The 13,900-nt window shown below is 47.4% G+C and overlaps 1 protein-coding gene across 1 annotated transcript in view; it reads left to right on the top strand.

Annotated features, from left to right (window-relative positions):
* The window catches only part of PDIA5 (protein disulfide isomerase family A member 5), a 91,785-nt gene that overhangs the window by 65,301 nt on the left and 12,584 nt on the right, over positions 1–13,900 (top strand). The window contains exons 12-13 of the mRNA XM_007175630.2: positions 10,586–10,656; positions 11,193–11,353. Coding sequence (XP_007175692.1) covers positions 10,586–10,656; positions 11,193–11,353 — 232 coding nt within the window. The remainder of the gene's footprint in view (positions 1–10,585; positions 10,657–11,192; positions 11,354–13,900) is intronic.

The raw sequence follows: 13,900 nt of genomic DNA, 5'->3' as shown, positions 1-13,900 counted from the left end.
TATTGAGCGCTTGTTGTGGATCAGGCATTGTTGGAAGCAATTTCCATATATTAACTCGTTTAATCTTCACAGCAAATCCTGTGAAGTGGATATCGTGATTATCCCCATTTTACAGGTTAGGAAAGGAGGCACCAAGAGGTTGAGAAGGTTGCGAAAGGTCACATAGCCAAAAAGGTAGAGCCAGGATTAAAACCCAAGTTCTAGAGGCTACAGCCTCATCACCAAGCCCTCTGCGAGGCTGCCTTTTCCCATCCTGACATCCGGGATATAAAAATAGTGCCCTGCATTTTGTGATAATATTTTTGTTTTTCTCATTTTGTTTAATTCATCTGGATTTTTCATTTGTTTGTTGTGCCACGTGGGAGGAAGGGATTTCATTTTATTCGTTAAGTTCTTTTTTCCGTGCTTTTTCCTTTACATTTTTCTTAACATTATCTTGTAAGTATTTTCTTATGTTATTAAAAATGCTGGGCTTCCCTGGTGGCGCAGTGGTTGAGAGTCTGCCTGCCAATGCGGGGGACGCGGGTTCGGGCCCTGGTCTGGGAGGATCCCGCATGCCGCGGAGCGGCTGGGCCCGTGGGCCACGGCTGCTGGGCCTGCGCGTCTGGAGCTTGTGCTCCAAAACGGGAGAGGCCGCGACGGTGAGGGGCCCGCGCACCGCGATGAGGGGTGGCCCCCGCTCGCCGCAACTGGAGAGGGCCCTCGCACAGAAACGAAGACCCAACACAGCCAAAAAAAAAAAAAAAAATGCTTATTTGTACGTAATTTCTGTGGTCACATAATATTCCATTATATAATGGCACCATAAATTACCTAACCAGCACCATAATGTTGAAGGTTTGAGTTGTTTACTGTATTTTCCCACTATAAATCAGGCTGCAGAGAGCATTTTCATGCATAAATATTTGTCCACATGTCAGATTATTTCCTTAGGATAGAAGCCTGGAAGAAAAAATTTTAAAGCTTGTTATCTACATTTTACACTAACGTAAAGGAAGAAAAAAAATCCCAACTTTCTCTTTGTGCAAGAAGAGGGCTGCGTGGTAGATGAGGCACTCATCAGTGTGTGTCTGCCCCAGAGTGTCTGAGTGTCTACAAGTCCGCTTTGGTGCATATACAGCAGGAAGCCTCGAAAGAGCCCCGAGGTTTCTGTGATGGGGGGCCCATCACAATGTTACAGCATCATTGTTTCTGCTAGCATCTGTAGGAGCCCCACCTCCCTGGCACGCCCAAGCCAAGGTCCAGGCAAGGCAGCAGGAATGTGGGTAGGAAAATCCAGGCTCCTCTTGAGAACCAGGTACTAGGGAGCTTTCCAGAGTAATCTGGTCTCCTGGAAAATTCTGGTTCCAGGAGCCAGGAGAGTCTCCATAGCTGGCCTGCAATAAAATCGTAGGTGTAACTGAAGTTAACGGAATCCAGAGGAATCTGAAGGTTTGGGATTGACGGGAGGCCAACATTCCCACAGCCAGAAAAGAGTGTGGTCAAGGAACTGACGGGCAGCCTCTTTGCCAGGTCATGAAAGTCAGTGCAAGTGCACTTACACAGCTGATAAAAACCCAGCGAGGAAGTCTGGCAGTAGAACTTAATGGCCCATCAAATCGCGATCAGGACAGTAAAACGCAGTGGGCTGGAGCCCTGCTCCTGCTTCTGACCGTCCTCCTCTGGCTCTCCTGCAGCCCACACTGCCAGGACAGCCTGAAGGCCAGGCCCGGAGGCTGGGCTCAAGGCAGTCACTGCTCGTGACCCACAGTTCCCCAGGACAGGCGGGTGCCAGCGAGGGACACGTTTGCTCCGCCAGACCTCTCTCCTCCTTGGGGCCTGGCTGGTCTCCTCGTCATAAACTCTGTTTACAGAGGTTTATTGCTTAGCCTTAGTATCTTGTCTAGGGAGCAGAGGGAATTGATGTTAGTAGTGAAAACCATAACGCTATCAAGAGAACTCTTGGGAATGTATGGGTAACTTCAGAACAGCATCCAGAGATGTTGGAGATTTCCAAAGATGTTTTCCAGACCGAGTAAGGAGCAGGGGAAGTGTATAAATGGTGGTGTGGAGAGGAGGGTATGCACATAGTAACTGGCTTGGCTGCTAGTTTTACTAAGTAGAGGTGTTTAGTTAAACTAGCAACTATTTGGTGTGACTTTTGCCCCAAAAGGATTTAGTTCAGTTAAACCTTGTGTGCACAGGTATAACCTGAACAACACAGCCATGAGGTTCATTCATTCACAAAGTGTGTGGGATGCCATCCTCAGTACCAGGGATGAGGTGGTGAGTGAGACGGACATCCAAGCCTGTAGAGAGCTTACATCCACTTGGGGGATTGGAAGTTTAAAGTAAGCAGATTACTTCAGCTGTTTTGAGTACAGTCAAGAAAATAAGCAGGCTGTTGGAAGTGAGTGTGATGGGTTGAGGCTTCTTGGGGTTAGGTGGTCAGGTGGTCAGGGAATTTCTCTGAAGAAGTGAAATTTGAACTAAAGCCTGCATGATGTGAAGTGATCAGCCACGCAGAGACCTGAGGGAAGGTCGTGTTCCAGGCAAACAGCCCGATAAGAGCCATGGGGGTAGACATGAGCTTGGTGAGATAGGAAAGCAGAAAGAGGCCACAGGCTGCAGAGTAGAGGACAGGAGGGAGATGGCCTGAGTTGAGGTTGGAGGGTAGGAAAGTCCGATGGTGTGGGACTTGTGGCTGTGAGAAGGAGTTTGGATTTCGATCCACTTGTGATGGGAGCCATTGGAAAGTTTTGACCAAGGGAATTTGATATGATTTATGATTTGAAGAGATGCTCTGGCCGCCCCTAAATACCAAGAGACAGCAATATAATAGTCACAGGGCACTGCAAAATGAAATGCCACAGGAGGATATGAATAAGATGTCTTTTGTGAGTAGAAGAGAAATAGGTGGTTCGGTGGGGCTGGAGTGAACTGGAGACTCAAAGTAAGGGCCAGAGCCCAGGTGGACACTCCGCGTGGAGAGGTCTCATCCATCAGGGCAGGGGCTGTGATGAAGTGAGCTGGGTGCTGGGGGACAGAACTTCAGGGAAAAGGTCAGCTCATGTGGTCACAGCTCCAGCCAGAAGATCCACCTTCTAATCCCATCTTGTTTAACGGTGGCCCTGGGATCCCCAGTTTATCACTATCTCCCAGAGCCGTCATTTCTGACGATCCCTGCCCTGTGTCTCGTGGGGCTGCTGAGATAGTGTGTGGAAGGCCAGTGCAGAGAGCGAGCGCTTTAATTACTTGGCAGAGTCCTGGGAGATGGGGCCAGAGGTTCAGGAGAGAGCTGTGAGTACACGCCAAAGAATCTGGCGCCTCCTGGCATGTCCTCCAGCCACCCCTCCTGCGTCCAGTGCAGACATCGTGGGTCGATCACAGCTCTTCTTCCCAGTGAGCCAATTCTCTGTCTTAAGAGTCCATCTCCGGCCCGCCACTGATAGAAGCTGGCAGGCGATGTGGAGTCTATTTGCTTCCCCAGCGGGCAGTGGCATCAAAGGGCTGAGCCTGGCAAAGGTATGAAGGTGAACTCTCTCATCTTCAGGGGTCCTTCCTCATTGACTGGGACATTTTGGAAAGAAACAGTGGTTTTCTATGAGTGGCTTTGTCTTTTTTTGTCTTCTTTCCCCCCACTCCCACCCAGTCCCACCACCCACCTTGACCGTGGGGCCTGCTAGCACTGGCCTGACGGCACCAATCGTAACCTGGTAGAGGAGAGGCTGGTCAGGGGAACATCCCCTTCCTGCCCCTCCCGCCTGCCATGGAGACCACTTGGGGCCTGAAGCCCGGGTCTCCTGAGGCCTGCCCGGGCGTCCTCCCTTGTGCTCTGCTGGGCTGAGTGGCTCTCACTCAGGCCACTCACTTCCTACTCTCCAGGGGAGACCAAACTCTTAGGTGACAGACCCTCCATCAGCAGGAGAGCCTCTGAGCTTCCTTTTCTCCGTGTCTCTTCATGCAGGGTGAGCTCCCTGTGCCCCTGTCAGGGGAGGTCAGCCTGGGAGCGGGAGAATGGGGAGGTCACCTCGGGGCAGGGTGCAGGGAGCGGTCAGCCTGGAGGCAGGCCTGGGGGGGGATTCCTTTGAGAGTTGTAGAGCCTCCTGACTGTAAGCCCCAAAGAGTGATTTATTCTTTTTATTTTAGTGAAAATCAAAAAAAAAAAAAGTTTAAGTCTTAATATGTGTCAAGTCAGTAGAATCCTCCTTAGGATATCCGATTTACTCCAGACATGCGGATCTTCGTGGAAGGATACCTGAGCCTGGACACCTGTGGGGACAGCTTGTTGTTCTTCTACGGCCCCCCACCGGGAAAGTGACTGCCTCGAAGTCAGCCCTTTGTTGCCTTGGCCTCTTAACCAGGGGTCTATGAGCCGGTCAGGGCATTCGGAGCCCTCTGAAGTTATTCATAAGTATGGAACATATATGCATCAGTACAGGAGGAGTGGGGGAGAAGCTTAAATTCTCAACAATGTCAGTGACCCAGAAAAGCCCAGAGTCTGCCCCGAGCTGAGGAAGATGCTCTCCCTTTGGCTGTTGTGGGCGGCTGCTGCCTGCAGGGAGAGAGGCCCGCTGCGAGTCCCGAGCTGGACCGTGGTCTGTGTGCTTTCCATCTGGGGCACGGCTCAGTGAAATAGAAATAGCACTGCATGCTCTACATGCTTCAGGTACATCCTGTTAAATGGGCTTTTGTGGTCACTCTCAAGACTCTGTGTAGAATCTGTGTATAAGGTTGGTTCTGTGGGGAAATCATATTTTCAGTTCCAAACAAACAATATACCAAAACAAAACAAAAAATGCTTTTGTAACTCAGTTGTTTAGAAAGTGCAAATGGGTTGTGATAACACTAACTGTTCATTTCTGGAAAATAATGTTCTTACGTTTTAATATCATGATGACTTTGATACCTGTATGGTTCATGGGGGTCCCAAGTGGGCTCTAGTCAGACCATGAGCCCACAGGTGTCCCTCCCCCTTGCTTGGGCCCATTTCAGAAGGACCAACATGTTGGTACGGCTGAGAATTGTAGCCACTCCCTGGGCTGGATTCCATCAGTGAGTTTCCTCCACCGAGTCATCTCACGGCTCCCCCAGAGCACTCTGTCCAGAGGAGGGCTTGACAACACTGGCCTGGGTTTTCTGTTATCAGCGTGTGTATGTGTGTTGAGGGGGGCAGTTAGGGTAGCCACTGTGGGGGCCCCTGTCCCTGGGAGGAAAAGTTGAGAATGGACTAAGGAAGTTGGAACAGGCAGGAATGGACGGACCTGTTTGTGTCTCAGTGCCATGTGGAGCTGAGCTCTGCAGGAATGACCTTGGGGGAGAGAGGAACTTTTGTCCCAGCCAAGTGCTCAGATGGAGGCAGGAAAGCTGTTTACATGGCTCAGTGGCTCCTGGAGGGTGTGGGAGGTCTTCTCTGATAATACTGGTGTGTGTCTGTCTTCCTTCCTTTGTTTCTTTCTCTTTTTGGTCCAGATTCTTTTTTTTTCAATTAAAGTATAGTTGATTTATAATATTATATTAGTTTCAGGTATACAACATAGTGATTCAATATTTTTATAGATTGTACTCCATTTAAAGCTATTACAAAGCAGTGGCTATGTTTCCCTGTGCTGTATCCTTTTTGCTTATTTATTATATACATAGTAGTTTGTATCTCTTTATCCCATACCCCTGTCTTGCTCCTTCCCCCTTCACTCTCCCCACTGGTAACCACCAGTTTGTGCTCTATATCTGTGAGTCTGTTACTGTTTTGTTATATACAATTGCTTGTTTTATTCTTTTAGATTCCACATGTAAGTGATAACGTAGAGTATTTGTCTGTCTCTGTCTGACTTACTTCACTAAGGTTAATACCCTCTAGGTCCATCCACATTGTTACAAATGGCAGAATTTTATTATTTTTTATGGCGGGGTAATATACCATTGTATATGTGTATCTATCTTCTTTATCCATTCATCTGTTAATGGACACTTAGGTTGCTTCTGTATCTTGGCAATTGTAAATAATGCTTCTATGAACATTGGCGTGCATGTATCCTTTCAAATTAGTGTTTTTGTTTCTTTCAAATACATACCCAGGAGTGGAATTTCTGGATCATATGGTAATTCTATTTTTAGTTTTTTGAGGAACCTCCATACTGTTTTCCATAGCAGCTGCACCAATTTACATTCCCACCAACAGTGTACCAGGTTTCCCTTTTCTCCACATCCTTGTCAACATTTGTTATTTGTAGACTTTGATGAGAGCCATTCTGAAAGGTGTGAGGTGATAACTCATTGTGGTTTTGATTTGCATTTCTCTGATGATTGTGATGTCTTTGGGAAAATGTCTGTTCAGGTCTTTTGCCCATTGTTTAATCAGATTGTTTTTTTGTTAGGGTTTTTTTTTTTGGTTTTTTGTTTCTGTTTTTTGGGTTTTTTTTTTCGATATTGAGTTGTATGAACTGTTTATGTATTTTGGATACTAACCCCTTACCAGTCATATCATTTGCAAATATTTTCTCCCATTCAGTAGGATGTCTTTTCATTTTGTCAGTGGTTTCCTTTACTGTACAAAAGCTTTTAAGTTTACTTAGGTCCCATTTGATTATTTTTGCTTTTGTTTCTTTTGCCTTAGGAGACAGATCCAAACAAATTTTGCTACAATTTGTCAGTGTTCTACTTGTGTTCACTTCTAGGGGTTTTACAGTTTCAGGTTTTACATTTAGGTCTTGAATCTGTTTTGAGTTTATTTTCATATATGGTGTGAGAAAATGTAATTTTAATTTCATTCTTTTACATTTAGCTGTTCAGTTTTCCCTGCACCACTGCTTGAAGAGACTATCTTTTCTTCTTTGTATATTTTGCCTCCTTTGTCATAGATTAATTGACCATAAGTGTGTGGGTTTATTTCTGGGATCTCTATTCTGTTCCATTGATCCATTGTGTCTGTTTTTGTGCCAGTACCATACTGTTTTGATTACTGTAGCTTTGTAGTATAGTCTGAAGTCAGAGAGAGTGATACCTCCAGCTGCTTTGTTCTTTTTTCTCAAGATTACTTTGGCAATTCAGGGTCTTTTGTGGTTCCATATAAATTTTATGATTATTTATTCTAGCTCTGTGAAAAATGTCATGGGTATTTTGATAGGTATTGTATTAAATCTGTATAGATTGCTTTGGGTAGTATGGACTTTTTTTAAATTTTATTTATTTATTTATCTTTGGCTGCGTTGGGTCTTCGTTGTTGCGCACAGGCTTTCTCTAGTTGTGGCAAGTGGGGGCTACTCTTCATGGCGGTGAGGAGGGCTTCTCATTGCGGTGGCTTCTCTTGTTGTGAAGCACGGGCTCTAGGCGCACAGGCTTCAGTAGTTGTGGCGCGCGGGCTCTAGAGTGTAGGCTCAGTAGTTGTGGTGCATGGGCTTAGTTGCTCCACGGCATGTGGGATCTTCCTGGACCAGGGCTCGAACCCGTGTCCCCTGCATTGGCAGGCAGATTCTTAACCTCTGCACCACCAGGGAAGTCCCAGTATGGACATTTTAACAATATTAATTCTTCCAATCCATGAGCACAGGTTATTTTTCCATTTCTGTGTATCATCTTCAGTATCCTTTATCATTGTTTTAAATTTTTATTTATTCATTTATTTATTTATTCATTCATTTATGGCTGTGTTGGGTCTTCGTTTCTGTGCGAGGGCTTTCTCTAGTTGCGGCAAGTGGGGACCACTCTTCATCGCAGTGCGCGGGCCTCTCACTGTAGCGGCCTCTCTTGTTGCGGAGCACGGGCTCCAGACGCACAGGCTCAGTAGTTGTGGCACACGGGCTTAGTTGCTCCGCGGCATGTGGGATCTTCCCAGACCAGGGCTTGAACCCGTGTCCCCTGCATTGGCAGGCAGATTCTCAACCACTGCACCACCAGGGAAGCCCCTATCATTGTTTTATAGTTTTCAGAATATAGGTCTTTCACCTCCTTTGTTAAGTTTATTCCTAGGTATATTTTCCTTTTTGATGCAGTTTTTAAACAGGATTGTTTTCTTGCTTTCTTTTTCTAAGAGTTCATTATTAGTGTAAAGAAAACAACAGATTTCTGTATATTAAGCTTCTATCCTGCAACTTTACTGAATTCATTTATTAGTTCGAATAGTTTTTTGGTGGAGGTGTTAGTGTTTTCTATATATAGTATCATGCCATCTGAAAATAGTGACAATTTTATTTCCTTTCCAGTTTGGGTGTGATGCCTTTTATTTCTTTTCCTTGTCCGATTGCTGTGGCTAGGACTTTCAATACTATGTTGAATGAAAAGGGTAAGACTGGGCATCCTTGTCTTGTTCCTGATTTTAGAAGAAAGGCTTTCAGGGCTTCCCTGGTGGTGCAGTGGTTAAGAATCCGCCTGCCAAGGCAGGGACACGGGTTCAAGCCCTGGCCCAGGAAGATCCCACATACTGCGGAGCAGCTAAGCCCGTGCGCCACAACTACTGAGCCTGAGCTCTAGAGCCCTCAGTCCACAACTACTGAGCCCACGTGCCACAACTACTGAAGCCTGCGTGCCTAGAGCCCGTGTTCCGCAGCAAGAGAAGCCACGACGATGAGAAGCCCGTGCACCACAACGAAGAGTAGCCCCCACTCACCGCAACTAGAGAAAGGCTGCACACAGCAACAAAGACCCAACACAGCCAAAAATAAATAAATAAATTTGTAGAAGAAAGGCTTTCAGCATTTCACCATTGAATATGATGTTAGCTGTGAGTTTGTCATGAATGGCCTTTATTATGTTGAGCTGTGTTCCCTCTATACCAACTTTGATGAGAGTTTTTGTATTGAATGTGTGTTGAATTTTGTCAAATGCTTTTTCTACATCTATTGAGATGATCATGTGATTTTTATCCTTCCTTCTGTTAATCATGTTGATTGATTTGCGGGTACTGAACCATCCTTGCATCCCTGGAATAAATACCACTTGATCATGGTGTATGATTCTGTTACAAATTCAACTTCACTACTAGTGATCAGTCTGTTCAGATTGCCTATTTCTTCCTGATTCAGTCTTGGAAGGTTGTATGTTTCTAGAAATTTGTCCATTTCTTCTAGGTTGTCCAATTTGTTGGTATATGACTGTAGTATTCTCTTATGATTTTTTGTATCTCTGATATCAGTTGTTATTTCTCCTCTTTCATTTATTTGGGTCCTCTTTTTTCCTTGATGAGCCTGGCTAAAGGTTTATCAATTCTGTTTACCTTTGCAAAAAACCAGCTCTTGGTTTCATTGATCTTTTGTATTGTTTTCTTGGTCTCTGTTTTATTTATTTCCTCTCTGATCTTTATTATTTCCTTCATTCTGCTGATCTTGGGGTTTGCTTGTTCTTCTTTTTCTAACTCCTTTAGGTGGTAGTTTAGGTTGTTTATTTGAGATTTTTCTTATTTCTTGAAGAAGACCTGTATCACTATAAACCTACCTCTTAGCTGCATCCCGTAGATTTTGGAAAGTTGTGTTTGCATTGTCATTTGTCTCGAGGTATTTTCTGATATCCGTTTTGATTTCTTCATTGACCTGTTGGTTTTTTAGTAGAATGTTGCTTGGTCTCCACGTGTCTTCCTTTCTTGTCTTTCTTTTTCCCAATAATCAGTAGTAGAATTGTGATGCTCTAAGCTCCCAAGCAGTAGCACACCCCATGAGAAGGCCAAGTCACATGTCCGCCATCCATTTAGCCTTGTCTGTGCCCCCCTACCCCCCACTGCCAGCCAGGTTTCCCTTTAGAGTCATCTCCAGCCTGAGCCAGTCTGGTCCTACTCGCCTCACAGCCCCTTCAGCGTAGATGCCAGAGAGTACTCTTTCTACTAAAATGAAAGCAATTTACAAATGTCCTGTCATCACCGACACAAAGTGCTTGCTTCCTTTTTAATGTATCAAATGTCATTATTCATAACATATTACTGCATTCAAGTGTTGTCAGGAGAGGAGGGCAAAGCAGTCTTTATCCCAAGAAAATACGATTTATTTGGGAATGACAAGTCAGATCACTGTGCCTGTCATATCATACCTCTTCCCTTATTGGGACAATTGGAACTTGATGTTTTCCCATACTCTTGCTTATGCGAATTCTTATTCCCAGTTCAAGGCCCCGAATCTCTTCTGCCCTGGAGAAGATGACAGTGGTGACAGTAGCATGGTGCTGGGAAGCACACACTGCCAGTGGCTGTGGCCTCCAACCAGATTGCTTGGGTTTTCAGCCCAGCTCTGTGACCTGTGGCTGTGTATGTAGCCTTGGGCAGTCATCCACCCTCTCAGTGCCTCAGTTTTCTCATCTGTAAAATGGAGATAATGTAGTTCATACCTTGTAGGGCTGTCGTGAGGGTATAAAGCACTTAGAGCCATGCCTGGCACACAGGACCTATATGCATATCACCAGTATTGTTGATGTAATTATTTCATTTTTGCCTCTTGTGCCCCTCCCACCCCCCCACCCCCAGTGGATCAGGCAAAAGATTTCTTTTCTCTGAGCTGGTGCTGTTCTTCTTTTCTCCTGGGTACCCCTGGTATCTGGGACTAGGACCCAGCTCTCTTCTGGAGGCAGGGGACATCCCTGGAGCCTCTGTGCCATGGACATGGTTTCTCTTGATTTCTTCCTGCAGGGTGTGGACACTGTAAGAAAATGAAACCAGAGTTTGAGAATGCAGCAGAAGTCCTCCACGGAGAAGCAGATGTAAGCTTCCTTTCCTTAAGTCCTCCACCTCTCTCTCCTAAAGAGTCAGTGATAGGAATCATTACAGTGACTTTCCCCTGCAAGCTCTGTAGCAGCTCTCCTGGTCCCTGGAGGCCTGCGGGACTTCTGTGTCCCCGAGTAGATGTGTCTTAGTCAGACAGGTGGGGCCCCTACCAGGGATGGAGGGGTGCAGAGAGATTAGGGTCACATTCCCATACCCTTCCAGGTGACCTCTGCCAGGTCATGGCTCTGGGGTGAAGCCCCAAGTTTCTCCCTCTTTTCTGTGGGAGCCTGCCGATTGGGAACAGCCACAGTCTACACAGCCTGGTTGGTGGGGGAGATTAAAAGGCTTCATCTCAGCCCACAAATGAGAATGATGGACATGCCCGTGTCCAGTTGTTCCCGGGATGTATGAAGTTCCCGCCCTGTGAGGTTTCGGCAGGCCCTTGGTGGGTTGGGGGCTGGCGTCTGGGCTCCTCTTCTGCCAGCACCGCATCTGAGGCTGTCGTGCATGGTTGGCCTCTCCCCCGTCCCAGAGCTCTGGTGTCCTTGCAGCTGTTGATGCCACCGTCAACAAGGCCCTGGCAGAAAGATTCCACATCTCCGAGTTTCCTACACTCAAGTATTTTAAGAATGGAGAGAAGTATGCAGTGCCCGCGCTCAGAACAAAGAAGAGCTTTATTGAGTGGATACAAAAGTAAGTCTGATGGTCTTGATAGCACATCTTGGTCCCTGGCTGTCGGCCACTGGAGAGGGCCTTGAGGAGATGAAGTAAACCTTAGGAGCCGCTGACCTTGGCTCAGGGCCTGAGAGCCAAGACAGCTATGACTTCCCAATCTTGACGCCACCTCTGGTATGTTGATCACGTGTACTCATCCAGCAGGTCACGGTAGCCTTTCTGGGTGTGGTTTCATCAGCTCCAGTAAACTGTGTATTTCTATTTTTAGGACTCCTTCCCCAGTGTCCTGGCCCCAGGTTTCATCATCTACATTTTATTCCATTCCTTTTGAGTGAACAAAGGAAACACACAGCTCTTCACATCCAGAGCTGGACTCACAGGGGCCCAAGACTGGGCCTTCAGTAGTGTCCACAGTGCAGCCTGTGGTGGTTTGGGGTTGAAAATAAAGGTTTGAAGAGCTCCCTCAGCCTGGGTATTAGTTTGCTAGGGCTGCCACAACAGGGAACACAGAGCCGGTGGCTTAACAGCAGAAGTTTATTTTTTTCACAGTTCTGGAGACCAGAAGTCCAAGATAAGATGTCAGGAGGGTTGCTTTCTCTGAGCCTCTCCATGTCCATCTTCTCCCTGTGTTTTCACACGGTCTTCCCTCAGTGTCTGTGTCCTAATCTCCTCTTCTTAAAAGGACACCAGTGAGGTTGGGTTAGGGTCTACCCTAATGACCTAATTTTAACTTAATTACCTCTCTAAAGACCCCATCTCCAAATACAGTCACATTCTAGGGTAGTTGGCATTAGGACTTCAACATATGAATTTGGGGCGGGGGACACAGTTCAGCCCACGACAGCCTGCAAGTCCAGAGAACACGAGGAGCCTTGCAATTGCTCGTCCAAGGACCGTGGAACCCGCAGTTCTTAGCATTTCCCCCTCCTGTGAGGGAACTAACTGGGCCACCACACAGGTGCTTTCTCCTGTCCACACCCCTCCCCCGAGACACACACACACACACACACACACACACACACACACGCGTGCGCGCTTGCATCCACACATAACTTGAATATTTGAGAATACTGCCTTATTTCAGCACTGGGGGGGAACATGAAGTAAAAGAAGAGACATACTCCAGCCTTCGCAGAGGCCCCTGGTACATGGCATAATGATGTCCACGTAAGAACCAAGACTTTAGGGTCACAAAGTGATGCGAGAACTGTGCAAAATAGCAGCATCCAGAAGGAGTCACTTTGTTAGGACATCGGTCCTCAAACCTGGGCGGACGTAAGCGTTACAGGTGTTGAGGTGCTTCTTAAAGTGCAGATGCTAGGGCTGCTGTCCTTGAAGCTTTGATTCAGGAGGTGTGAATGAAACCCTCAGCCATGGGGTTTTGAGAAACGCCAGCTTATGGAATGGGATGAACCACCAGGTTCAGGAGAGGCCCGGGCAAGAGGTGAGTGGGCTGGCCAGGTCCAGGTCTCAGCTTCCTGCTGGTCACTGGGGGTAGATTCTAAGAGTAGCCAGGCCTTGTCTTAGGGACCAGAACGGAGTAGTGGTTCATCTCCAAGAGGGACGAGGTGCTCTCTCCTCCGGGCCTTTGGTGCAGGAGGCAGGTTGCTCTTCACACCCGCCTCTCTGGCCTCGCTCTGGTGCCAGTGCTGGTTTACTGGGAAGGACTGAGTGGGGTGGGGCCTCAGGTGAGGTCCCTGGTGCGTGCACTGTGGTTAGAGAGCTGGGGGAACCAGAGCATTAATCGTTGCTAATCCCCGCTCCAGAAGCCTGGGCACAAATAGCGAGCATGGAGGGTCTCTGTCCGTCCCGTCCATAGTCGCCACTGCTGAGCGCCTGAAAAGCACTAGGGTAAGAGCATGGACTTTGGAGTCTAAGAGCCCTGCACTCACATCGTGACCCCAAGCCATTTACTTGACCCTGCTAAGCCCCGGTTTCCCATCTGTGAAGTGGAGACAATACTTTTCCCATAGACTTGTCCAGAGAATTAAATTGGATTATTGTGCTTTAGCACAGTGCATGGTGTGTGGAAACACTCAAAGAGAGGAAGCTGTGTTTATTACTGATTCCAGCTCTCATGCGGCGCTGTAACTGACAGCACCGCCCCCTAAGTGCTAGAACCTTCCCAGCCTTTGCAGCGTGCTTTGAGAGCTGTTGCCCCATTTCATACTCAGATCCTACTGAGGCCAGAGTTTTTCTTCCTATCTCCTTGGTGAAGAAACTTAGGTTTAGAGAGGTGAAGGGCCTTGCCTGGGGACAAATAGTGGTTCTTTGGGGAGCTCGGAAGGACTTCTCCAGGCAGAGCATAAACAGCAGATGCTCTGAGATGAAGGGTTGAGGCCGCCAGCAGGAGGGCAAGCGGACAGTGTCGGGGGAGGCTGATGGCACTTCCAGGCTTGTGCACAGGTGGCCGCGCTTGGGTGACTGAGATGTGCCCGCCAGCAGGCCAGCCCGGGGAGGCAGGATGCAGGGACAGGGCGGAGCAGAAGGTTGGCGTCAGCCGAAGAGTCCAGGGTGTTTGACGGGGGGGCACCTGGAGGGCAAAGAAGCGGGGAAGACAGGGAG

Source organism: Balaenoptera acutorostrata, chromosome 4 (genome assembly GCF_949987535.1).
Source record: "Balaenoptera acutorostrata chromosome 4, mBalAcu1.1, whole genome shotgun sequence".
Taxonomy (NCBI): Eukaryota; Metazoa; Chordata; class Mammalia; order Artiodactyla; family Balaenopteridae; genus Balaenoptera; species Balaenoptera acutorostrata.
Note: the sequence above shows the minus strand (reverse complement) of the source record. Positions and strands in the feature narration are given on the sequence as shown.